Source organism: Rhamphochromis sp. 'chilingali' (genome assembly GCF_963969265.1).
Source record: "Rhamphochromis sp. 'chilingali' genome assembly, chromosome: 19".
Lineage (NCBI taxonomy): Eukaryota > Metazoa > Chordata > Actinopteri > Cichliformes > Cichlidae > Rhamphochromis > Rhamphochromis sp. 'chilingali'.
The window spans coordinates 19998489-20025909 of NC_137946.1; the positions used below are offsets into that span (position 1 = coordinate 19998489).

The 27421-nt window shown below is 39.1% G+C and overlaps 2 protein-coding genes across 3 annotated transcripts; one reads left to right on the top strand and one right to left on the bottom strand.

Moving 5' to 3' along the window:
- Positions 1-3: 3 nt before the first annotated feature.
- slc13a2 (solute carrier family 13 member 2) lies at positions 4-15497 on the bottom strand. Its single transcript, XM_080866448.1, has 12 exons — positions 15127-15497; positions 11855-11983; positions 10668-10804; positions 9098-9333; positions 8848-9013; positions 8610-8732; positions 8242-8451; positions 6948-7045; positions 6665-6780; positions 6151-6312; positions 5929-6066; positions 4-4703 (listed from the first exon to the last, which is right to left on the bottom strand). The coding sequence occupies exons 1-12, from the start codon at positions 15235-15237 to the stop codon at positions 4572-4574; spliced, it is 1758 nt and encodes a 585-aa protein (XP_080722574.1). The 5' UTR covers positions 15238-15497; the 3' UTR covers positions 4-4571.
- A 5434-nt stretch (positions 15498-20931) lies between these two features.
- Positions 20932-26853, top strand: vtnb (vitronectin b). Of its 2 annotated transcripts, none has more exons than XM_080867413.1 (8): positions 20932-21110; positions 22705-22821; positions 22923-23138; positions 23654-23793; positions 25054-25210; positions 25958-26116; positions 26198-26512; positions 26619-26853. In XM_080867413.1, the coding sequence occupies exons 1-8, from the start codon at positions 21047-21049 to the stop codon at positions 26756-26758; spliced, it is 1308 nt and encodes a 435-aa protein (XP_080723539.1). In that variant the 5' UTR covers positions 20932-21046; the 3' UTR covers positions 26759-26853. The 2 variants fall into 2 exon arrangements, with proteins under 2 accessions (XP_080723539.1, XP_080723540.1); XM_080867414.1 differs by having other exon boundaries at positions 26201-26512.
- The last annotated feature ends 568 nt before the right edge of the window (positions 26854-27421 follow it).

Below are 27421 nucleotides of genomic sequence, written 5' to 3' on the forward strand. Positions count from 1 at the left end.
GATCACAAATCTTGTTCAGTTTGGAAAGTACACATTTCTCTGCTGGGATGTTCTGCCTCAACATCTTCATTTTTTCACATTCTCTTGTATAAAACAAAAAACAAGGAGAGAACATGGACACTAATCTCTGCGACCGGTACATCCTGTTCGCAGCCTCTTATCTCTGTTACCCAACCAACCAACGTTTTCATCTGTAATGACTGGGCACGGTCACCTTCCTGCCATTTATTTGTGCGCTTTCTTGGAGTGAATCTTTCAAAGGGAAAGCTTTTAAAAATCCTATTTGCTTTAATTAATCCTTCCGTTTAGTGTTAAGGTGAATACAGGATACAGTTAGCTTAGAGAGTAGAAACAGAGGGAAACAGAGCCTGGCTCCATTTAAAATGTAAGGATTAGCCTACCAGACCCTATAAAGCTCACTTATTAATATACTACAGCAGGGGTTGGCAACCCTGGGCACGCGTGCCACAGCTGGCACACGAAGGGTTAACTGATGGCATGACCATAGCGATTTTTCGTTTTTATGGCCCAATGGGGTTTTTTTGTAATGGTATAAACAATGAAAGTGGTAGATTGGTGGCTATGGCAGAGCTTCCACAGAGGCCAGCGGGTGGATGAGGGAGAGGGGAGGCAGGAGGAGAGGAGACCCGAGGCGGGGTCAGATATAAACCAAGTTTAGGTGAAGTTTATTTTCGTTGTACTAACTTTTTACAGTCAGTTTAAATAACTTGTACTGCGTATTAGCTAGCATGACGGAGTTTCTATACAGCTGGGTGGGTGCTATGATGTTACTGATAGTGAACTTTATTTTATTCATAAGGTTAGTTAGTAGAGTTGCCAACCGTCCCGTAAAAAAATGGAATAGTCCCGTATTCAGAGAAAATATTACACGTTTTGTGTTGAGGTGAAAAGGAACAGTTTGTCCCGTACTTCAGCTAGAATGAAAAAAGCTGGATTTATTCTGTGTCTTTACGCTGTCACCTGCCTCTTCTTCTCTCATTCTCTCGCCTCTCTCTCCTGTTGCGACTTCAATCATGAAACTGATCAATGATCAGCTGATCGGCTTTTCTGACGCAAGTTCTATTTCTCTTGTTTGTTTATCGCCCACTTTGCGCCAGAAAAAGGATGTCGCACTAAACAACAGCAGCACGTTTAAGCTTGATCAGCTGTTGTTAGAATTTATTTAATATTACTTCCTAGTATCAGCTGATGTTTGCTGGAGCCACAGCTGTAAAGCTGCTGGTCATGATGTCGGTTTGGATATGTGGTGAGAGGGAAACATGAAGATGAAACCAGGAGATGTCCTTACTGAATCATCAGAGCTGAACAGGTGATGGAGAAACAGGTTTACCTTTTAGGTGACATGAATGAGTTGAAGGGAAGTTATGAACTGTTTCTGAGAGACAAATAACACCAGGATCCTTTTTTAGGTAGCTGACAGCTGGTAACTGTGCAGGGGCGGATCTAGCAAAGTTTTGCCAGGGGACCAGGTAGGGCATTAACAGGGAGAGGGGGGCAGAAAGAAATACTTTTATTTCTTATTCTCATTTAAAATGTCTAGCTTATAATAAATAATTATCTGAATCTTAAAACCAAAGTTTTTATCTGATGTAAAATGTATAGAAATCATACATATACCAACAAGACAGTATACTTCACTGTCACAACAGCATTTGTTTTCATTCAAAGGCTTTATAGCTTTTCCTATAATACCTGGTGGGCCACTCTCTAGTCAAAATGCCCGGGCCGATTTTTTGTCCCAGTCCAGCCCTGGGCACGACACTCAGTGAATTAAAAATTAATGGCTGGGCCAGCAGTGCACATCACGAATTAGCTTGCATAGTTGTGCCGCTTCTTAATGACGGTATCTTAGATAACAACCCCAACTACCAGATTCAACTTGTAATTGGCTAAAAATAACTTAACCTAATGGTGAGAGGGACGTTGCTAGCTGGCAGTTTTTTCAAGTAATGTTGAAATTTCCACATTCCAACACTTCAAATGCTTCAGGAGCTGTCAGTGCAGCATCAGCACCGCGGAAATACACGGATACATCCGTAGACTCGAGACAGAATGCGTTTTTGGGACTATGGACCAATGTTTTCTTTTCTAATCAAACCAAAAAGCTTTAATGAGCAGCTGGATTTGTCTCACATTAACTGGTTGGACACAGAGGGCATCGAAATGAACTGATTGAACTGAAAAGCTCGACTCTGTGGGGTTCAAAGTTTGCAGACTACGAACGCAGCTGGAATCTATAGCTGTGCGTGTTCATGGTGCTTGTATTTTCACCTGCTGGACATCACTGCCTGACAAGGTTAACTGTCTTTAAAACATTGCAGAGGCCTTATTGATAGTATTTGGCTCTACATATTTGTGTGAGCTGATTTTCTCTCACATGAAGAGTGTCCTCAGGTAGCCGTCTGAATGCTGGACACTTCTAGACCTGTGTCTCTGAGTGGGTGACCAGAGGTCACATTAACATGTGTATCTCTGTATTAACAAAAATGCCATATTGGCCCAGTTTATTTTTCTTATCATTGTTGTGTGGAGACCATAAATAGCATTTGCATTTTCTGTTGTACAGTTCATTTGCTGTTATGGAGTTCTTGTTATGGATAAAAAGTCTTTTTTTGTTTCAAAATAGCTGATAACTATTCGCTGATAGCTGCCAACATCTGCGAAGAAATATAATTCTATAAAGTTGTTCTATATAGTTTGTAACTGTTCATATAGATCATTATTAAATTTATTGCTAATGCAATCATATGGCACATTGACTTCTGAGGAAATTTTAGATGGCACTCGTCATCAGAAAGGTTGCTGACCCCTGCATTACAGTATATCTAGCTTCTCTGCTTTTTTTTTTAAGCATGAAAAGCAATGCATTTATTTCATTGGGTGTTTTAGCAGGGTAATAAAAATGGCTTCAGCTCACCAAAAATCTGTTTAACTTTCTACATTTCAGATCAGGGTTGGGTCATTTGTGTTTCCTAGGGAGCACATAAGAAACTGGGACTGTTGTAGAAGGCTGCATAAACAGCTGATATCAGTTCTGCTCACTATTACTTTAGATTTAGGTTATTGGTGTATCCTATCACAACAGTTCCAGTTTCTCATATGACCGCTTGGGAAAATTAAATGCCCAATCTCACTTTAGATAGCCAACACAAAGAAGATGTAACATGTAATAAGTAAGTTGCCGTAAGGTGGATTTTGACATTCTGCTTCTAAATAGGTTTTGCTAAGTTTCCGTTTTACTTTTTTGTCCATAACACATTTGGGGGCTCATCTGGGAGTCTGACCAAAATTTTAACCTGCAGTTTTCTTAGCAAGAAATTAGAGCACTTCCATTATTATTATTATATGAATTGTTATATAAAGTATTATAAATAAAAAAAAAGACTATCACAACCAGAAAAAGGTCACATTGGTATTTATAAATTATAAAATAAGTAAAATTCCTCCTTATGAAAAGAAGTTGTGACAAAAACACATATAAAATTAAATATGACACCCAAAAAAAAAAAGTCCAACAAAATGACCACAGTTAACTGACACCATGAATTAGTTTTCATTTTTGCCTTTCAAAGGTAGCTATGCTGCAGATAATGCATGCATTATCAGTAAATGATACACAGACTGATAAGATAACAAATTCATTGAAAAGTGTATGAGGAAATAACCTGGTTTAAACACTTTCTTTGGTTCTGTCACTGAAATGATGTAAGGAAGTCCTCAAAGAGGGTCTGTATATAATAGTCTGATAGAGCTTAAAGTTTGTTTCAGCTGCAAGTGAAAATCTTTGATTGCTCTTTCTATAACCAAATTTAAACTGTCATTTAATCTTTAACTTATTTGTCTTCAGTGAGAGTGGAAAAACTCTGCTATGACTTTTTTCTTCTTCTTTTTAAAGGGCCTGAAAACATTCTTATGTAGCAACACGTTCTCACTCCCAAAGCGTAACATTTTACGCTAGGTGACAAATCGTCAACATATTACGTTTTCGGCTACCTAAATGACGACCTCGGAAAAAAGAGGAAATATGAGAACCGTCTGGACTCCATCTACACATGTTCGCTCTTTTTCTTCAAATCACTTAGAAACACGCTATTTATAGTCCTGGTTAAGATCAGGAATAAGGTTATGGTTAGGGCTAGGGATAAGGTTAGGTTTAGGGTTGGAATACAGGGCTGGAACGTCTATTACCGCGGGAGCGTCATTGCACTGGATTCCAGCCATAACCCGCCGCGTACCATAAGAACGCCGAAGGTCTCCTTTCGCGTTCCTCAGGAACGCCGCGGGACGTGACAAAACGTCGACATGTTACGCCTCGGGAGTGAGAACGGGCTGTATGTAGCTTTCCTGAGCAGGATACCATGAGTAATGGTATCCTGCAACAACAACAAACTATTGTCTGCTAAAGGTAGAAAAGTTTTATCTCAGACAGTGGATTTCTGAGCTTTTTCCTCATTGGTTTGAAGCAGAAGTTGGAAAATGTGATACTTTGTTCAGTGTCTTCTTGTGTGACTGTAGAATTGGATTTGTTTTTTTACAGGCTGTAAACAAATTCAAGGTTTACTATTTGTAGTGTTGGCCCAATCTGGAAAAGTGTCCAAGTTAAACATGGCTCTTCCCCAGGTGTTGATGGCTAAATTAATGCACAGGATCCCGATGATGTTGAGCATGAAACCAGCTTTCACCTGAAGGAACAAAATGTAATAATCAGATGATGACACAGGATGGCTAAAACTTTAGAATTTTATTAAAAATTCAAAATTATGCTCTGTGAGTTTGCATATTTGTCTGTTGAATAACACAACTAACCAAGATCTTATCTGTATTACCCCACATGGCAAAATTGGTATGGCCCAGATCTGGCCCACACAATGTGCTTACACATGGCCCACATACCGCAAAGAATGACGGCCCTTTGGTGGCCCAGATCTGGTTTGCCAGAGGTGGCCCACACATTGGCCAGAACAAGGCCAGTTGCAGACACACTGGTGGCCCTGTGCTAGCCCATGTGTGGATTACCTCTGGCAAACCAGATCTGGGCCACCAAAGGGCCGTCATTCTTTGTGGTATGTGGGCCATGTATAAGTTGTGTGCAGCCACAGGCCAGTTGCAGACACACTGCTGGCCCTGTGCTGGCCCAGAACAGTTTCAGCTCTGGCACCAGATGTCAGCCTAATGTGTACCTTAATCAAGCCATGTAATAACAACATGTGCCGGAACATAATAGTGCAAAAGTAACTCTGTTCAGACAGTGAATGGACTCAATCTTTGATAGCGCTTTTCTACTCCACTTACTCAAAGTGCTCTACACAACATACCACATTCACCAAATCACACACACTTTCTCTAAACTGAGTGCTTCCTAACTACATTAATACACATTCAAACTTGACATACAGACTGGAGGAAAATAGGAAAATAGGAACATAAACAGTGCCATCATTACCAGACCTGGCCCACATCTGGTTGGCATACACCCTGCCATGACACCGGTCAGCCAGACGTGCCAGGTTGATGCCAGATCCGGGGGCTAGGCCTGTTTTTTATGCTCCTGGGTCACATATACCAAACCACAATCAGGCCAGATATGGCATGGCATCACATAAACAGCGCCATCTACGCCAGGCCTGGCACACATCTGGATAACATACCACTTACTTATGGATGAGCTACAACACATGGAGGTTGATTTAGGTGTCATGATACAGCTCAATAGTCACTGATTTTAAAGAGCAAATTGATGATACTAGCAGCAGATAGCTCTCTTGTAACTTTGAGAAGTGACAAGAAGGACAATTGTATTGCTTTTCCCACTCCAACAAGGCCAATCAAAGACAGTCTTATTAGCTCAAATAAACTAAAATCGCGAAGGCAGCATATCTTTGTATGTCATATGTATGCCAATCTTACCATATCTAGGACTTTGAGGTTTCCAAAAGAAAAGGCAATGGCATTGGGTGGTGTGGCCACAGGTAGCATGAAGGCCAGAGAGGCAGCAATAGTGCAGGGCAGCATCACGTAGAGTGGGTGGAGCTTAATATTTTGGGCCTAAAGGAGCGCAAAACACAACACAGTTAGATTCATGGAGAACATACGTGCGCACACATCTGTCAACATATGAGCTCCATTTACCATTGACGCCAATATGGGCAGGAACAGGGTGGTGGTAGCTGTGTTACTGGAGCACTCGGTGAATGTGGCAATAAGTAGGGAAAGCACCAGTGAGATAGCAAAGGGGGGAATATTCTGAAGAGGTGACAGGTTTTCTCCCAACCACTTGGATAGATTTGATGCCTGTAAAGGTAGCAGGAAAAATACACAAACAAATGTTTAGTATTTGAGAAAAGCTACCACCATGGCTCAGAGGATGTCTGCTATCGGTCTACCAATTTGGCCTTGACTGAAATCTCTCGTCTACTAGATGGAATTGTCATTAATTTTTGTGCAAATGATAAGCATATTAACAAAACCTCCAAAATTCAATCACCAAAAACAAACAAGATACCAGTATTTATTTTCTGATTCAAGCATTTAAGTATCCAGTAATCACCAAGACTAGCATTTAACTGCCAAAATTCTTTTTAGATATTCTGTAAGGGAGAATGACATAATAAAAGGTGAAGACATGGAGTCCAAGGGTGTTTACCTCACTGCCAGCAGCAAGAGCAAAACCTCCTCCCAACAGCAGCACTATATTCCAGGGCATTCGTTCATGAACCACATTCCAGGTCAACAGAGCCGGTGGAGCCTTTATCCTCTTACCTGTGGGACACAGATGAAGTTTAAACATCAACAAGTAATTAGTTTGAAAGTGCAACATCAAGCCTGCCAAGCAATCTTCACCCAGTGCTCCAGTAAGCCCAAACTGAGGTCACATGAACATTTTTAGAAGCAGGTTAAAACACCAAGGTTAAAAATGAATACTTCACCTTCATTTGTGTATCCGTAATTGCTAAACGGCAGCTGAGAGGGGATGACGAAGAAGAGCGATGACATTAGGATGGCAACCGTTCCGTCTGTCACAAACCTGACAGACACGAGAGAACATGATTATATATGCTGCCTTTTAAAAATGATGAAGAGAAAAATGTGTAACATCATATTTACTGTCAACTGTGGGGCAAAACAACGTAACTGTATTTGACATACATTTATGTTGCCATTTTTTTCAGTCTGACCAATTTTTCTCTTTTATAAAAAACTAACAAAAAGAAAAAAGAAAGTTTAATAAAAAAAGAAAGAAAGAAAATGAGGACTTTAGCTACAACTTTGTTGCGCTTGTGAACATTTCCTGCAGAAATATTACTCCAGTTCAGAAGTGCTCAAATTGCGGATACTCAGACGGGCACTTCAGCTTTTCATGTAGACTTTACAGCAGAAATAAATAATGAATGCTTAAAATGTTTGTCTGGTACAAAAAGAACTGTACTGGCATTTGTTTTTCCTTCATAACGCACCTGTTTAAACTGAGGCTAACGTGTGAGCATCTCACCTGCGTTTCTGTTGCTTTTGGATCATTTAATGTAAATCTAATAAAATATATGCCTGTTCATTCTGTGCTCCAGTTTTAGTGATTGACATTCCACCATCACAAATTATTTGTTAACTTTATGTGATGTAAGCATTTGTTTTATGAATACAAACTAGGGGATGTTGTATAAGAATGGGTCAGAGCCAATCACCCAGACCCTCTGAGCAGGATTAAAGCAGCATCCAGGTATTTATCTGTCAGCTCATGTTTGCTACCTTGGTTAACAATGCTGAATTGGCTCAATGTCCAATCACTTTATAGATCTTAATGCAGAGAGATCAGGTCACTTTTTATATTTTATAGCAAAAGTGTTAGCTGCAGAATCACAAACAAAGCTGTGATGTCAAAACATCACAGCTTGAAAATTATTGAAAATTATTTTGTTATTTTATTAATATTATTATTTTATTTTATTTGTGTCTCAGTAGACTTCAGTGCATTCAGCACAAAAGGTGCCAGAAGACTTTGTGTGACTTTGCTTGTAAAATATGTTGACTCATCCTGCCTCAGAGGCATTAATGCAGGACTTTATAAACCACTGGGTGATACCACAAGTGCTGCATACATTTTAATGCGCAGGAAAGCATGTGTTGAATTGATCATTTCATGGCCAGCTGTTTGGTCTTTTTGTTGGTAATATGTGGCGCTTCACTTCATTTATATCTAAAGGTCATGCTTAAAAAAGAACTCACGCAGCGTCCTTATTGAACAGCACTGTGGCCCAGCCAGGCATGAAGCCCGGCTCTCTGGTAAACCACAGAAGCACGAGCAAGATAAAGAGGACGAGTACCGCCACCTCTGCAAACTTGATACGTCCCAGCTTCTTGTACTCCACTTTCATCACTGTGTATGCCGCTCTGTCGCTTTCACTTTTCTCACCACAGCCAAATGACTTCTTCAAACTGAGGAGAGCAACAAAAAGATATAGCATATCTCTGCAGATGCTTAAAAAAAAGTCAGTTTTACTTACAGCGTAGATTAATTTATTTTGTGCTGTTTGAGCAGCTTTTCTGAGGATAGTTTAAAATACCTGGGTTTGTTTCTGGCTGATTATACTTACTTGAAGCCCAGGAACATAAAATGAAGCCAGAACCAGGCGAGCACCAGCATGAGCACCATGCTGGGAAAACAAAAGCCAAACCAGCTGGCAAAGTTGATCACGTCAGTATTGTTAGGGAAGATCCTTCACAGAAAGAAAAACAAAGGGATGTGAAGAGAAGATACAAGTGGTTCAATGAGCAGTGACACACCTTGAAGATCATTTCTGTTTGTGTGTTGAATTGGGTTTTTTGCCTTACTCGTCCATTTGGCCCTTGAGGATGAGATTAGGCGTGGTCCCTGTGAGCGTGGCCGTGCCTCCAATGCTGGCAGAGTAACACACACTAAGACTCATCCCTTTGGTCAGAAGGTCATACTTCGCTTCTATGGCTTTTTCTCTGAACTCTCGCTGTGTGTCATGTACATCTGGATCAAAACACAATAAGACAGAGATGTTATTGGAAGGGTTTCTTCTAGAAGCCCATATGTGTATGTAGCATTTTTACTTACACACAGGATCCTGTGTGTCTCTTTCGTGTATCGTCTCCAGCTTGGTTTGAACTTCCAGCTCAAATGCGTGGTTGTCCGCATCTTGGGTCTGGAGATCACGCTCATTTGCCTGGGTCTCTGTATCTTTCAGCTGCTGTAGCACAGCGTGTGCGATGGGTAGCATCATGGCTGTGGTGGCTGTGTTGCTGATCCACATGGACAGGAATGCCGAGACGCTCATGAAGCCAATCATTAACCTGGGTGAGAGGGAATGGTGATGATGATAACGAGGAGGCATGAGTGAAAAATCCTCAACATCCTCACTAGTGCTCTGGGTGCATTGTTTTTTAAATGTTGCTGTACTGGGCAGCTCCTTGAACTCCTGGAGCAGTTTGCAATACCACCCTGTCAAAATTCAAGAACCATGCAAGTAAAGACATAGCTACGTCTACAAACGATAGATGTTTCTGAATGAAAACAGAGAGCAATTATTTGTTGCCATCTTTATTGATATTGATTGTTTATTAATTTTATTAAATTTAATCTTTTATTCCTTTTCCTTTAGAGGCGACCACACCTGGCTTAAATTAGATGGCATTAGTGTTTGTGCTTGTTTGTCATCCTTATTAAACTCACAGGTAAAGTTTCTCATTATGGGAAACATCAAATGAATATTTTTTTGCCATTTATTCAAACAAAACAATGGTGATGCAAAGAATCTATCCGGTCTGACGTCACTAGCCGTGTCTGGGCCTAAACTCCGCTGCAGGTCCATATATCAAACGAGCATTACTGAGAGTTGAAAAACTGTCTAAAGTCTTTCATCTTTAATGAAATGATCAGCGTTCTGCTCTACCAGGTGTAACAATTGAGTTTAACATCCAGGCATCCATGAAAACGGAATTTATGACATTTAACGGAGTTAGAAGTTAGCAGGAAGTTAGCTCGATAGCTTCTATCTAAATACAATATAGCATGTCCTGACTGCGGGGTTTTGGAAACAAATTAAAACGTACAGCTCTGTTATCACTTCCAACATAAATGAAGACAGAAAACAGCAGTGACGTTTGTAGGGTTACTGAAGTTGGGCTAGCTGGTATATAATGATGTGCTACGTGACCGCTAGCAACACAGCTATGTTAGCATAGCAAGCTAACTTTTTTCCCACTCGATAAAAGTTAACGTGAGTGTTCTGGGTGGTCAGGAACAAATGTAATCGCATGGCAGGATGCTGTAAAAGGACCAAACTTCAGCCAGGAGAACAACTGAGATAATCCATCCACAATACGAGGTTAGTCATTCATATACTGCTGCATGGGCTGGGCTGTAGTTAGATCCTAAGGTTTTAAAAACTGAGCTTAAATAAATGATTAGCGGTAATAAAAGCCGAGGGAGGTAAACAGTGATCACTGACTGTTTTAGGAGCTTTTTGAGATTAAATAGAAGAAAATACAAAACATTAAACATGTTAACAACACAAAAGCCATATTAAACGCAGACTACTTTAGGTCCGGAAGTAGGATCCGTCACGTCATCACTTAACAACCGGATTCTGAAAGACTTGTAGACTTGTATGTCAAGGCTCTCTTACAGCGATGGACGAACACCAACCAGCAGCAAAACCCGGAGAGCGATTCGTTTATGGAGGTTCCAGTGTTCGACCGCGATGGCCACCAGCAGACCTCCGATGAACAGCATGTTCGAGTCTTTCAGATACTCAATACTGACCTGAAACAGATCACACAGTCGCTAACATTAGCACATGGATCAAAGGTAACCTGTGGACCTACATGTATCATCAAATATGCTTTATGAGCAATAAACGCAAAAAAACGGGATCAGCAGTGTTACCATGCCAGTAGAAGTATGGCATAAAAGAAGTGACTGGGGGTCACATCACACTTTCAATAACTGTTGTCCTTTTTAACTTCTATTTTCCACACTAAACTAACTGAAGAGTTTCTTCCCTTGACACTCCTATTTGCTTTCTCATGCGACACACAGTGTTGTATCAACACTTTTTAATTCAAGTTCCTCATAAATGGTCTTTCTGTTCTCAGTGCAATTAAAAAAAATATATCCTAAATTATATTTAAAATCTCTGATTTTCATTTTATATTCATAAGCAGGAGCAAAATTTTCTTACGTGTGTCAATAACTCAGATTTTTATATAGAATCATTTTAAAAAATAAAGACAGTTTTATGTATAAGATACAATATAATAAGATAATAAAATAAATAATAAAAGGTTATGTGGTCCTGAGCAGGTTCTAAAATGATTTAAATAGAAACTCAGAAAAACAACAACACACAACATTTTACACAGTGTCATTACTAATTAACCAAAACTAAAAACAGAAGCAGTCAGTGAAGTGAAGTACACAATGCCATGAATCAATTTTAACAGTAATAACTTGACGTAATCCTTTTCTGCACAGCTTTATTGGTTTCTCACATAGTTCTGGAGGATTTGGGCCCGGCTCTGTTCAGAAATGGCCTTTCCAAACACTGACGAGCAGCAACAATTGCTTCTCTAAAATCATTGCTCCTTGGCATTGTGTTAACAAACACATCAATGTGCCAGACCAACAAACTGGCAAATCTTCTACTTTTTTAGAGGTGCTGATAATCCGTTAATCAAGTTCATTTTATTAGCAGCACCTGGCTGCCACTTACGCTATTATTTCCTGTTGAAGCAGTGAACATTTTACATTATTGCTGTGTTGTGTTATTAAAATATACTTATGAAGCACAGAGGTGGAAAAAAATAACCCTACATCTCCACCCTTCATGATGCCCATCATAGGAAAGAGGATGACTGGCAGTAAGGCAGTCACAGCCAGAGGCATGCACTCTGTGCACCAGTACAGAGCCATGAGGATGATCGCGTAGCCACATCTGGCTTCCTGTAAACACAGACACATAAATATAACATCACAATCACTAACATGTGATTTGATTACATTTTGTGCAGACGCACACAGAAGCAGAGACCAACCCACAGTTTGCAGCAAAGTGCATACATGGTGTTAGGTATTTTAGTACCATGGGAGCATTTACTGGATATTGTTTTATAGTGACATTATGCAGGAAAACTCTGTCATTCAATAAGGCCCCTTTGTTTTAGTTATTTTTCTCTTTGACCCAAGAATTGATGTGTGAGAATCACAGGCTGGTACAAGGTTGAAATACCACAGAGATCACTCCCTCAGCTACATTAGTTTCTTAATCTTTTAGACGCCTGTTGAAGGCCAAATGGTTTGTTTCAGATTTCACTAATGTAAGAACTCTTTGTTTTGTGCCTTGAAAATATGTCGCTGAGATAATCACAATTGTAGCTGAATTGATAAACTACACAAAGGATGCTTCTTCACCCAAGGGCAGGAAGACGCTGCCTTATCTTGGTCTGTACTGGTTTAAACTGATAAATCTGCTGTCTCATGAATTTTACCCTCTATATAAACTGTTGTACTTGTGAATAAAGTTGAGTCACTTTGGGAAGACAACCTGAAGCAGTCTCTGTTTTCTTGTTCTCCCAAGCTGCTCCCGAGCTCGTACTAACACGCTGAATGGCATGCTTGAATATTACTTGAGAATATATTTGACTGTGTTACAGACTAAGGGACATTCTCTGCTGATAGGTGAAGGTACATTCTCTGCTGATAGACGTCCACGCCTCGAAGGAAGTCGATCCACGGATTAGGCCCTGGAAACCGTTTCCTTCACATGGAATTTTCCTTTCGCTTATCTTTTCTTTTTAAAAGGCACCAAGTCTCTATACATGCAGATAGCAGCAACCCTTGATCATAAAACAAACAGTTTGTCGTGTTCACATCTCACAAGATAAGTTTTTACCATCCTCAATAAAAGTTATAAAATCTCTTTAAGCTCCCGACACAAAACATTCCACTGCAGACAAGACACTGATAAAGCTTAAGTTTCAAAAAGATTTCCTAAAACATTATAATAAAACGTACAAAATAATATTTGTGTTATTATCTACTTTACAGTTATATTTTAGACAGCTACACCGTTCTCTTGCAGCTTTTGTGTAATGGAATGCATCGTATATTATAGAAATATTTTTTACTACAAGTCTGTGTATTTAAGCGTTAAATCTAATGTCTACATATTAAATAGAGAGCTCAGGATAATTACAGGTAACACAGGCTCTAATTTATTAACAGTAATAGGGGTCATATTGGGTAGTGTAGTTTGAGCCCACCATCTTTATGTGTCTTTAATTGCACTGTAAAGCACAAAGGTTCAGCTGAGCACCACAAAGCCCGCTTTGTTTCTTATCCTTCATACATTAACAGACCACTTCAGCACTTTCAGCAAAAAATGAAGATGATAAAATCAATTTGGTGGTGAATTCAGTTGCAATATGTCAACACATAAGAGATTACATGGCTTGCAGGGATTTTGAGGTGACTGTGTTTAGTAATCATATTAAAAAACTGGCCCTGGATGTCTACGGTATCTTTCGATTAAATCAAGTCTTTCAAAGTGAGAGACGTGGTGACTGAGTTAAGTGCACTCAAAAAATAACCTGCAGACATGTAATGTCACAGCAGCTTATGTTTGTGTCATGATCTTGGGTCTTTTGACCCGGCGTTTTGAGTTTTAGCCTATTTTGATGTTTTTGATTTATGTTTAAGTCCTTTAGGTTTCCTAAGTTCATTTCTACAATGCCTAAGTTGCTGTTATAGTTCATTGTTTTTTATATTCCCCTTGTTTCTTCTACCCCTGTGTTTAAGTTTCCCTCGCCCTTTATGCGTTTCATGTCTGTGTGTCTTATGTTGTCACGTTCGTGTTTTCATGTCTGGGTTCCATACTTTTTTCTGTTTTACTGTGAGAGTCCCTGTCCTGTATGCAGAGTGTCTATTTTGGCTTCCCCCTTCCCCCTCATCAGGTCTGATTTGTCCACCAGTTCCCCATCCTCTCATTATCTTTTTGTGTACTTAAGTCCTTTGTCCTCCTTTGTTCAGGGTCAGGTCGTCTGTTGTCTTTTGCGCCATCTCTCAATGTTCCAGGTATCTTTGTATCCATGCCAAGTTTCATTTTTAGGGTTTTTTATGTTTATTTTTAGTTTCCCCAGTTTAGGTCATTGTTTATTCTCATCTTTGTTTGCCTTATGCATTACTTTAGATTTCTCCATCAGCCATGTTAAATGGTTCACTTTTTGTTAATTCAAGTTTTGTTCCACGTTCCTTTGTGTCTGTATTTGGGTCCAGTTTTGTTATAGAAATAAAAATGCAGTCTATTAAAGAAAATCATCAAAACTATATAAGAATATCATCTATGCTTCTCTCCAGACGGCCTGCGTCCTCACATGGGGACATTAAATTTTGGCTTTTTTGCATCTTAAACTTCATTCTGTTCAACAAAGTGTTTCTTACTTTGCTATACAATGTGTTTATTGTGTTGTCCTATAGAAGAAAACTGGTACCACATGAGGCTGTTACAACATTGTAATAACTTCCTCTTCAACGATTTTAAGATTTATCAGGGCCCGAGGTCAGGGAGATTAAAAATGAACCCCAAATAAGAGCCTGGGTATCAGGAGGATAATTGACCAATGTTGTAGTGTGAGTATTTGTTTATTTTTTAGAAATAACCATCATTAGTCCACATGTTTTCAGCAGATTCAATAACTGCAACAAGAGAGACATGTTAATAAGTGTGAATAAAACACCTGACTTTAAAAGCTTTTTAGCCCTTGAATTCGAACAACATTCAAACACCATTTATGTTATCCACTACAGACAGACGGACAAGCCTAGCCTGTTTAACTGTGATTGACTGCACTTCAAGTAAATTCACTCAGGTGAGAGTGTATAGTTTTAAAGGTGGGCATCAGCGTAGGTCAGTGATCCAACACTTAAATCATAGATTTAAAAATAATTACAAGATCTGTTCTTTAAGAACAAGTGTCAGATTAACTGAACGGGTTATAGCCAAACTTCTCAAATTGCACGTGTACAGATTAGTCTGGTCAGTGAATATAAATCTTTAGCTGTTTTTTTTTTTAAACAAATACACTCACCGATGAAGGATAGACGAGAGGCAGAGGAAGGAATACAAGCGGCGTGACGATTATGATGATATAGTTCCTGTGGTGCCACAGAAGATGCAGCACTCTCTCCCAGTTATACATGATGCTCTCAAAAAATGAACTAACAACTGAAATAAACTCTTTCTAAGTGTTGCAGGCAGGTCAACGCTAACACAAACACTAGTCAGTATGAAGAAGAGGCACAGGGCAGCTGTGGAGCTGAAAACTGAGCTCAGGTGGGTTAACAGTAGAGGTCTGCTCCACAGAAAGTCACTGTGGTAAAGAGAATAAAGTCAGTGCAATTTTCTGTCTATATCTCTGGTAGCATATCAAACATTAACTCATAGAGATCAACATCCTTGACAGAGAAGCAGCTGACACTGTTGGGAAAGAGCAAAAAGTAGCTGTAAAAGCAGAATAAGGGGGAGGGACTGGAGACGGACAGCCAAACAATAGAGAGACTTTATCATGTGAAGGAGTGCAGTTCCAGTAACTTAACCAAAGGTCAATATCTGTGTAAGTTTCACCTGAGATGAATTTCTGAATGATTCAAATTTTTAATAACTGATTCATTAAACAAAGAAGGGAGTTGATGTCAGTTGATGTCAAACAGCACAGCGAGAGATGAGGTGTTTTAACCTAAAATGCACCGATTTTGACAAAAAAACAATCATAGCCTCGCTACAGCCATAATTAGGTTATATGAACATTATTTTATCTCCTGTCTGACTGTTGTTACTGCGTCAGATGTTATTTCTCATTGCTGCATAGCTCATTGTAAGACTAGAAAAGTATTCTAAAGTATGATTTCATACAGTCAGCAGGTTGCATGTGTCAGAATAGGATAGGAGGAACCCATACTCCTGCATCTGCCCTGTAACAAAGAACAACTTGAAAAAAAAAACTCAACGTCTTAAAACAATGAAATCATTCAGTGGATTAAAAGCTTGTGACTGTTGCTGCTGACTTTGCAAAAGTTCTGGCAACCAGGATTTTCTCGTTCAATTGCGACATTGCGATGAGATGTCAACAGCTGTCTAGTTTCTTCCACTTTTTACACTTTTTTTAATGTAATTGTTTTGTTTTGTTTTTTAAAGGCAAAACGCTGGGAAGTGTGTTGTTTAAGAATAGCATTTAAATTGTAAACCATGTTATCTTAAAATGGCAACCACAACTTTGCCTTTAAACACAAACACTTCCATCTGGGACATTTAACAAACAGTGGCTGGTGATTTTCAAGGAATCCCAGTGAATCTTTGTAAAGACTTTATCACAAAAGTTCTTTGTCTTAAATGAAGATAAATACCTCCCATGACTCAAAAACACCATCAATATACACAGCAACTCAGATTAGAAGCTTATATTAGTCTAAAAACCAGTGATCATATCATGCGATTAATACTCATATATCACTCTTACACAGCACACTGGCATCACTGCAAACTCCCGGTTGTTTTATAAATTACTTATTACTGCAGTTCATATAGGAAGTTCATAAGAGATTGAGGCATAAAACGTCTGTTAAAGACGAACACTTCTATTGATCATAGATGATCATGTTGGTCTAATCTGACTAAATGTTACTGAGGAACGTTCTGGTATTAAACATGATGAAAACAAAAAAAGGGCAAATGTAGTAATTAAAACACGAAAAAGCAGCCAAAGCAAAAACACTGGGTGACCTTTCTATGTTCATGTACAGCTTAGGAGTTTTAATAATAAAGGCAGTTAATCATTAAAGCAATAGACATAATATAGATTAGTGTTTTTTATTTATTGGGTTTACTGAATGATTTATGAAGGGAGTTTGGTTAGAAAGCACACGTACAGATAATCATTGTTTGTGTTTTCCAAATCCTGTATGCAAGAATTTCAGGCTTCTTGAAATTAAAATAGTAATGAAAGGTTCTGCATCCAACTAAGTTTAATCTAACAAAATAACAATCCAAATGTTAGAATTTTAGATTTCCATAATCATTATACATCCTCTGACACCTTTATCAGGTTTGCCGCCTTCAGAACTGCCTTAATTATTTATGACATGGATTCATGTTGGAAATATTCCTCAGATTTTTGGTTCAGACTGACATGATCACACGGTTTCTGCTGCTTTGTTTGCTGCACATCCATGAAATTACTATCTTGCTCCACCACATGTCAAAGGAGCTCTATTGGATTGAGATCTGGTAACTGTGGAACTATGTGAGTAGAGAGAACTCATTGGCAGGTAATAATAATAATAATAATGACAAGAAGAGAAGGGGAAATAAAGGGCGGTTGGGTTGCTGGGGGGTGCTAGGGTGGGATGAGTCAGAGTGATCTTCATTATGAATACTATGGTGTTTCAGTAAGGGAGGGGTAATTAATGCCCATCCACATGACCACACAACATGTTCTTGCATTTTCACCCAAAGAACTACTTCTTGCTGAATAGTTTCTCTCTCTCTCTCTGAGCCTAAGAGATGATTGTGTGAGGAAAATCCCAGGATATCATCAGGTTCTGAAATACTCATGCCAGTCCATTTAGCACCAACAACCATGAGATGTTGAAAGTTTCTTAAATCATCTTTTCTTCCCCTGTTCCGCTGCTCAGTTTGAACTTCTGCAGGGCATCATGACCCCATCTACACCCATCTACATGCCTAAATGCACTGAGTTGGTCCCATGTGATTAGCTAATAGATATTTGAGTTAATGAGTGAGTCGCTTTGCTGCTGTTTTTTTTTTTTTTTTTTTTTACTGCCTGAAATTAAAGAACAAGACTGAGCTGAACATTGCGTCTGTACTGTTTTTATGACTGTTCTGTAATGAAAAGCTCAAAGGTTTTAAAGAGCCAACCTCTTTTTTCCAATAATGAACAGAAGAGCTGACTTGTACATGGACCGGATTAATATTTGACACCAAAAGAGACCAACTGATAAAAACTGTGTATGGATTTAGATGTTTTGTCACTCTCACAAAATCCTTATTTGTTGGTCACACTTTGTGATGAATCATTACTCATTAAAGGTGCAATTTGAGAGAAAACCCACTGTAAAGACCTCTAAACAATCAGCACCCAGCTTTATGGATGAAGTGCCTCCAATTGTAATAAGGCTGTTCTGCCAGTACAATTTAGTCATACTGATAAGATAACAACATGCATCCTGAAAACAGTGCAAATGTTGAATATAACTTACATAACAAACTAATATTTACTATTAGTGCTATAAAAATCACACTTTTATTCTATCAAGATTACCTTGGAAACGCCATTGCACTGCATTTTGATGTTATAGTGCCAGTACAATAATAATCAAGTCATATAATGTTAATTTGTTTTTCTGCACAGACCAGAGAACATTTCTACACCTGCTCTCATTACAGTCATGGTTTAAACATCACTAAAAGAAGAATCTGGACCATTATTATATGAGGGCAGCATCCACTTACATTTAAGGAGGGCTATATAAATATGATCTGTTTTATGTTTGATCAGTGTAGAACTCACAATTCAATATTGTTGTGACTGAGTGCTTTTTAAGGGGACTTTGCATCCTGTATATAAACACCATTCCCATCTTTTGGCATATTAGCAACAATAGGAGCGTACAGAGGTACCTTCCACTTTAAGCTCCCGTGAAACAACTCTGTGCATTTACTTGTTTAGTTATTTTTGAAACATTATCTTTTATATCAATGTCACAACTAAAGTTATTACCTTGAGTTTCATTGTTTTATTTGTCCTGCTGTTAATTTCAGGGGTTCTGCCAGATGTGTGCATTTCAGTAGATTATACTTTTACAACAATCAGCCAGAAAATTCAGGATGATGCTTCTGAGTCTTTAACATACTGCATGCTGTCCTTACTTCTGTCTCTACTGGCACTTGACAAGTTTGAATAAATAATAAATAGTAAATGGTCATCGAGGCAGACAAAAGCATTTTTTATAGTGACAGCATGCAGGGTTTAGCAATAAGTCAAATTTGTCAAAAAGGAAGTTCTGTGTCTCCGCAGGAGCCCATTTTAGGTCCAATCTTCTTCTTCTTCATATAATTATTCTCCTTATAGTCTCTGTTATGTTTAAAATTTTATGCTGATCACACACAGATATATCGGCCTCGTAGATCATCTGACCCTCCGCGGTACACTGAGCTCTCTGAATGGCTGCCTTTGCAAAGTGTTTTTCATGCTTTTATTTCCTCACACCGAGATTACTGCAACAGGCTGTTTATTTGCCTGAGCCAAATAAATCTATTGAATGACTGCAGACTGCCAGGATTTTAACTAGACCAAAGAGATGGCATCGTATCACTCCTGTTTAGGCATGTTTACATGTTCTCCCAGAATGTTTTTTAATTGATTTTAAGAGTTCACCTCTTATTAGAATGTGCAGCACGTACCTTTAAATCCGCAGGCAGAGGTCTTTTATTTGTTCTAGGTGTCCAGCTAAAACCTAAAGAGGACAGAGCATTTGCAACAAGGTGCCTGAGGAAATCCGATCTGTTGCAGTCAGCCACTTCCTTTAAGTCGTGTCTTAAAGCGTCCTTTTTTTTAAAGGCTTTCAATGATTTTAAGTTTTACATTTACTTACAGTTACTTTTTTAGTCCCTACATTTGTTACTTTTGCTTTTTTTATTTTTAAGTCTGCACTATGTGTCTTATTTTACCTTCCTTCTAAATTCCTAAACCTAGATTTTTTTGTCATGATAAACTCCGGGAGGTTGTTTTCTGTCAGACTGGCTGCAGGCTTTTCAATCAGGCTCATGGAGTTGCACTACATCAGAGGAAGTAGAAAAGTCAGCAAGCAGTCCAACACTTTGCTGCTAGATCCCGAAATAGATCTTTGTGGATTAGGTTCGGCACACTTTCTGTGGTTTTTCGGATTTGCTTAGTTATCTTGTTAATTGGACTCAAGAGCAACATAAGAACTGCCAGTGATAAAAGCTGCACTGATAATCAAAGTCCACACATGGACTGTTTTTGCTGCACTGCATGAAGGATGAGTACATTCCTAAATGCCGTGGATTTCCTTATTGTTTGGGCAGTTTAAATATTGACCTAAATTACCAACTTTCTTCAGCTGCGACTTTGTTCGTTTTAAACCTTAAAGAAAAAACTATTTTTTAAAACTCCTTTCAAATCTTTTAATGTTTAACAAATACCCGGAAACTTCAAGGCTAGAGATAAGGAAGCATTAATATTGCTCTAATCTATCTGCAAGCTGACTGCCTTGTTCCATGGTGTTGAATTTAGTCATCAACTCCCATCTTTTGTTCATAATCCAAACTGGAAAGGAGGGAATCCACAGGTTTCACCTGCATTTTTTCTTCTTCTCAGGGCTTAATTGGGGAGAAAAAGTCATTGTCTGTGTTTAAGGATCAATAGAGAAAAAAGTCAGGCCTAATGTTACAATGTTTGAGCTTAGATATTATCCTAAATTTGCCCAGAAATTAAAAATACAGTGCACACACTAACTTTATGACTCAAGAGACACCTTCAGTTTTTAGTTGAGTTTGTAATTCTGTGTTTTAACTATTTTCATATTGAGAAGCATCCAGATAAACCTATAATTAATAACATTTTCATAAAGTAAATTAAAGTTATTATAAAATTATACTGGGTGATAGGTTTACTAAATAACATCAAATTAAAGCCATAAAGTGTTCATGTTTCTGGTCTGTAGCATGTTTCTAGGACAGATGGGACAGAGATCAGCTTAATGATTATCAGAGTATTGACCAGTCAGGACAGCAGAATCCTGGGGGGTCAACAGCCTCTGAAAAATATCTATTGATCAGCTGCACACAGTACTAAACCCCAAAGTGGGGCACCGAGCTCAAACCCAGCTAGTGGTTTAGGTTAGTAAGCAGGATTTTAGAATAGTACACCTTCAGAGTTTTAGTTTGGGGGATTTTTGCTGTGAGCCGACATGAAGCCAGCGGTAGTTCTGCTGGGCCTCGTCCTGTTGTTGGACACCGCCTTTGCTGCAGAAGGTAAAACATTTTTGATGTGCAGTTTGTATTATTGTTGATAGCAGTTGTAATTATTAGACATGATAGATCATATTTTTAAGTTTTGTATAATGTCTTGACTTTGATGTGTAGCTACTGATGTATGAAACAAAATGTACTATATTGTCAGAAACATTTGCTCATTGCCTTCACACATATATGAACTTGAGAGACATCCCATTCCTAATCCATGTGGTTTATTATGATGTCGCTCCACCCTCTGCAGCTATAATATCTTCAACTCTTCTGGGAAGGCTTTCCACAATGTTAGCAGTGTTTATGGGGATTTTTGAGCATTCTTCCACAAGCACATTTGTCAGGTTAGGCACTGATGTTGGATGACAGGCCAGTCGAGTTCTTCCACACCAAGCTCGCACATCCATGTCTTTATGGATCTTGCTTTGTGCACTGGCGCGCAGTCATGTTGGAACAGAAAGGGACCATCCTGAAGCATGAAAATGTCCAAAATGTCTTAGTGAGCTGAAGCCTTAAGAGTTACTTCGACTGGAACTAAGGAGCTGAGCACAACGCCTGAAAAACAACCGTCACACCATAATCCCCTCTCCACCAAACTTTACACTTGACACAATGCAGACACATACTGTTCTCCAGCAACCACCAAACCCAGACTCGTCCACCAGAATGAGAAGGATGATTCTTCACTTTGGAGAACACGTCTCCACTTCTCTAGATCGAGTGGGGGCGTGGTTTAAACTATGTTTGGTGATGTAAGGCTTGGATGCAGCTGCCATGCAAGATGGGACATACTTTTGGCAGTATAGTGTATATTAGTAGTTTATCCTGGTGTTTTCTTAGAGGTTTGTTTTATTGTTTTTAATTTCTAATTAAATCTTTTTATTCTTGGACTTTACTGAAAATGCTTTGAATGACTCAGTTTTAAAATATCCTTCTTTATCTCAGACTTCCAGTTTATCCCCTCTCTGAAGCATGCTCCTCTCCCTTTATTTAATTCATCTTTCTTCCAATTGGCTGCCTTATGCATACAGAATGTTTGAACGGGAGGTGAATCGAGCTTTTGTACTATAAGCCAGAGCTGTGTGACATCACACAGAGCCAAGAGTGAAAAAATGGTAGAAATAGCTTGCAGGGACGATATATAGCATCCATTATTCCACACCATAATCAATGAAAGAATCCCTGTCATAGGCTGATAGGTGGGGACATGTTTTTAGTAACTGTAACTCGTGTTTTACACACTTTCCCCTTTAAATATCTAAATGAATTGATTTCAATGACTCTTTGAACCCAAAACACAATTTTGTTGCTTCCCTCTTATTCGTGTCCCAATTCTTCAAATTCAGTTCACCTTGGTAAATAACTGTAAATATTTCAAACGTTGACAATGTGAAATATTTTATTTAGTGATGAATTAGGAAGAATCTAATCCTAACTTTATATCCTATCTTTCTGATAATGCATCTGGATTGTTTTACAGCTGGTGCGTTTAAACGAGTAAAGGGTCTGATTACTTCTGGTTTCACTGATTATTGAATGGTAAACTCAGACCAGGTCTACACGCTGCATGATATCTCACACTAAAACTACTTTCCCACAGAGTCCTGTGCAGGTCGCTGCGGCTCCTTCAGCCCACAGAGCAAATGTCAGTGTGACTCCATGTGTGTGTATTATGGAAGCTGCTGTGGGGACTTTTACACCATCTGCCCCAGAAAAGGTCAGTGCTGTGCTGTGTGACAGTTTCACTAAAGAGTCAGCTTGAATTTTCTTCTCCTTTGAAACGTCACCATCTGACAAAACCTCATGTTCTACCTTCAGTTTCTCGAGGCGATGTCTTTGAGGAACCACTGGAAGAGACGAGCCCGAGCACAGCAACTTTTATGCCAACCTCAGACACAGTTATACCAACTGTCACACCCAATGTTACACAGGGGCCCACACTACTACCGGTGGATCCTGATGCCATGCCCTGCAGTGGGCGGGCATTTGATGCTTTTCTGCAGCTGAAAAATGGATCAATCTATGCTTTTAGAGGTAATCCTGATCACATAACAGGACAGTTTACTTCTACTTTTACTTTTGTTACTTTGTTGCCATTGTGTAATGTCTCTCTTTTTAATTTCCTTAATTATTCAGCAATGCTGTTTTTTCCAATACAGAGAGGAGAAAGTTATAATCAGAAGATGCAGAATTGATACAGTGCCTAAAAGTGTAGATTATAGTAAAAACTAATGTTAATAGCTTAAAAGATCCAAACATTAAAGAAAAGGAGGGAAAGCCTTTTCAATTTCATCCAAAATTAAAATAAAAATGATAACAATTGTTTGAGGAAATTAAATGCTAAAGGAGCTTTTGCTCAATGAAAACAGAATGTGTTTCTTTAAAAAGTAAACGATAAATGGGTACATATTTGCAGTCATTTTGAACACAGACCCAAAATCAGACTTGAGTACCCATTCGTGGAAACTTTGTGGATTATCCTGCTGCAAGATTTGAAACTCTTTGAATGCTGATGTAAACACTGATCCAGAGCCTGCTCTTCCTCGTAGGTGTATATTTCTTTGAGCTGGATGATAAGTCCATCCTTCCTGGTTACCCCAAACTCATCGAGGACGTTTGGGGAATCAGTGGACCCATCAGTGCTGCATTCACACGCATCAACTGCCAGGGGAAATCCTACATCTTTAAGGTATAAGCTGCCATATTTCTTTGTGATGAGGTACACAAAAGGCTCCACCTCACATAAATGTGTGTTTTTTTTGGTGGTGTGCATGTGTTTTCAGGTTTAATTGAGCTACATTTATTGTTTATTCTTTTAAGCCTCTGAAAATTCAAAATGAGTGCCTACAGTTGTAAAAGCCATTGTTTTAAACCGTTTCTCTGTAACTGCGAAATACTCAAACAGTGACTCTGTTGCGTGCAATAATTCAGATCAAATACACTATCCAACATTATGGCAGAAATAATGCTCTTCAGCCCCACACTGGCATGACTGTTGCTAGAAAATGGTGTCGCTTCATTACTCATAATATTGATCTGTTTCCTTATTGATTCGGTTATTTGTACAGTGCATATGAAGAAGAATTGTGCATTTTTTTCTTGCTATACCCTGCCAGTGGTCTTCAGCTGGATAAAATGGAGTAACCTTACAAAAAAAACATAAGAAACGTGGAGAGAAAGCGGTGTTCTTCTCAACTAACTAACAAAAGTTGTTAATTATGCAAAGTATTAGCAGTATTTTATATTAGGGATGAGCTCTGGGCCTCTTCTTGTTTGCAGGGGGATGCACACTGACAGATGAGGTCAGGCAGGCGTCTCTATGGACTCTATGCAGATGAGATTGTGATCTATAGTGAGAGTAGAGAGCAGGTGGCGGTATGAAGACGAATTAAAGTCAGTAGAAGCAAGATGAAATATGTGTGTGAATGAGAGGAGATTTAAGCGCCTGGGGTCAACAATCAAAAGTAAAAGACGGTGCACAATAGAGGTGAAGAAGAGACAGGGTGGCAGGGTGGAGTGGGTGGAGATGAGTGTCAGGGGTGATTTGTGACTGAAGTGTAGCAGCATGAGAAAGAGGGAATGTTTAGAAGATGGACCTGCTGTGATATATGGTTTGGAGGCAATGGTGAAATGAGTATATCAGAGGCAGTTGGAGAGGCAAGGCTGAGTTGGTTTGGACATGTGCGGCGGGGGGATAGTGGAAGATGGTGAAGATGGAGCTTTAAGGCACCAAATTACTGGATGTAGTGATAGAGGACGTGCAGATGATTGGTGGGACAGAGGATTGACTGAGATGTTTGCAGCGACCCCTAAAAAGAAGAAGAAGATGATGATTAGGAATGTTTCAGACTTCAAACCTTCTTTAGGGAGAGTAGTCTGTTGCCCTCATTAACACTCCCTCGCAGCGGTATCCTCAAACTTCAATGCTCTGGGCTCCATTTTCTCTCAGGGGAACCAGTACTGGAGATTTGATGGTGACGTCCTGGATGAGGACTATCCACGGCTTATTTCAAACGGCTTTGATGGCATACCAGATGAGATCGATGCTGCGTTTGCCATACCAGCACCAAGTCACCGTGGCAAGGAGAAGGCCTACTTCTTCAAAGGTATTTGTACTAATGGGTGATAATGTTTTTTATCATATACAAGTACAGCAGGGGTTTCTAAGTGTTGCTCGTGATCTGATAAAACTAAGGAAGATGACTTTGCATGTGAATATATAATGGCTTTTACAAGAATAGGGAAGTAGCACCCTATCACACAAAACAAGCAAATTAATAAACAAAGTTGTTTTCATGTTTTTTGGGGTTTTTTTGCTTCATTTTGTTAATAATTAGTTAAGGAGCTGAATACGTACTTACTTATATTGTAAATATTTGACATTTTTAGGAAATGTTTAACCCACCACATTTATCTGAAAGTCAAGTTATTTTGTCTTTACTTGATAAAGTTACCCTTAACTTTACCCTTAAAGTGATGACTTCAAACAGAGCACTGCTATATTCGTTTATTATTTTAATGCAGTGTCTTCACTTGTAACATTTGGTGCTTTTCCTTCTACACTTCACCTCTAAAGCAAAATTTCCTTGCATCATCATTTCACGGCAAGTTGTAAAGATGAGCAAGTTATAAAGAGCAGTCTGATGACACCCAGTGGAGCACAGAGGTTAAAGTTTTCAGAAAAAGCAGTTAGAGGCAAAGCAAAGAGTTACAGAATCTGATGGAAGCAAATGCAGATGGCAAGGTTTTATCTGCATTTGTATATCATTAAAAATGTATCGGCAACTCCACAGCCTCATTGTTTCTCTCTCATCGAGTAAAATCCTGAAATCTGATTTTTCTCTTTTCTTCAGGGGACCGGTATTATCAATATGAGTTCAAGCACCAGCCTTCCCACGAGGAGTGCATCCAGATGAGCAGGTCCTCCCCTTCTGTGCTGTTCACACAATACACAGACCTCTTCTGCGATAACGCATGGGAGGATCTCTTCACTGAGCTCTTTGGAGGATCCTGTAAGGACCTTGGTCTCTTTATGCTTGTCTGTTTCAGATTTTTTTTTCTTATTCTCCATCTGCATGACTTTTGTATTTTAGCAGTTACCAGTTCCCAAACAGGCCCTTGGTTCATCAGCAGGGATTGGCGGGGTATTAGGCCCGTTATAGATGCTGCCATAGTGGGACGAGTCTACACCACTCCCAAACCAACTTCACCTCCGACCGCAAAGAAGTGGAAGAGTCGGAGGAAGAGGCCCAGTAAGAGGCGTGGACAGCGAAGAAGGCAGAGTCGCCACGATGACTTTTGGTTCTATGATTTGTTCGACCTCGGTGATTACAGTGACAGCTCTGAAGAGAGCATCATGCAGGAGTACCAAAGCACCCCCGTTCAAAATGTGTACTTCTTCAAGAAGGGTAAATCAGCCTGAAAAAAAATGAGTCAAAATCCTTCCAAAAACAGCTCTTTATTCTTCCTTAACACCTTTTGGTTTGTGTGTTTCCTTTTTGTTTTTAATATCAGATAAGTACTACAGAGTGGATCTGCAGACAAAACGCGTGGATGCCACTTACCCTCCCTATCCTCGATCTATCGCAAAGTACTGGCTGGGCTGCAAGCATGAAGCTGCTGCACCTGATGCATCAAGGGCAGAAAAAAGATAAATACTTGTCTTGACTATTACAATATGGGGCTAATGATGACAAAACCTTTGACCCTTGCATGTAGTTCAGGATAGACACCTCTCCAATGGCCTCTTAGGTGGATACACTGAAATTATTCAAAATTAATAAACTTTACATTTCAGTGCTTGAGTGCTTTGATATTTTTGACCACATGGCAGAGATTACACACACATCTAATGTGATCTGTAGCCATGCATCATGCCTACATGCCCAAACTCAACACCGAGCCTTTATCAGCGTTATCAGTGGGAGAAATGTTTCACCACTCATCCATCATAGCTTACAGCAGATTTGCTCAATCTTTTAAAGACTACAGTTTCATACTGACCTAAAATAACACCATATATATATATATATATATATATATATATATATATATATATTTTTTTTTTTTTTTTTTTTTTTTTTTTAAATAACTTCAAGTTTTAATAAAGTTATGCAAATAGCCACTCATTTACAGAGTTAGGGAATGGCTGCTATCACAGCATTAGAAGATGGTGAAAGATTTACTTAGTTCAGTTGCGGTTCCTTTTACACATAAATTAGGGCAGATGTAATGTTTATAAGCTTAGGGAAACCTGCAGACTGAAGAGGTCACTTTCCTCCCCCTGAAAATGCTGTATCTAGTGGGACTGAATCAAG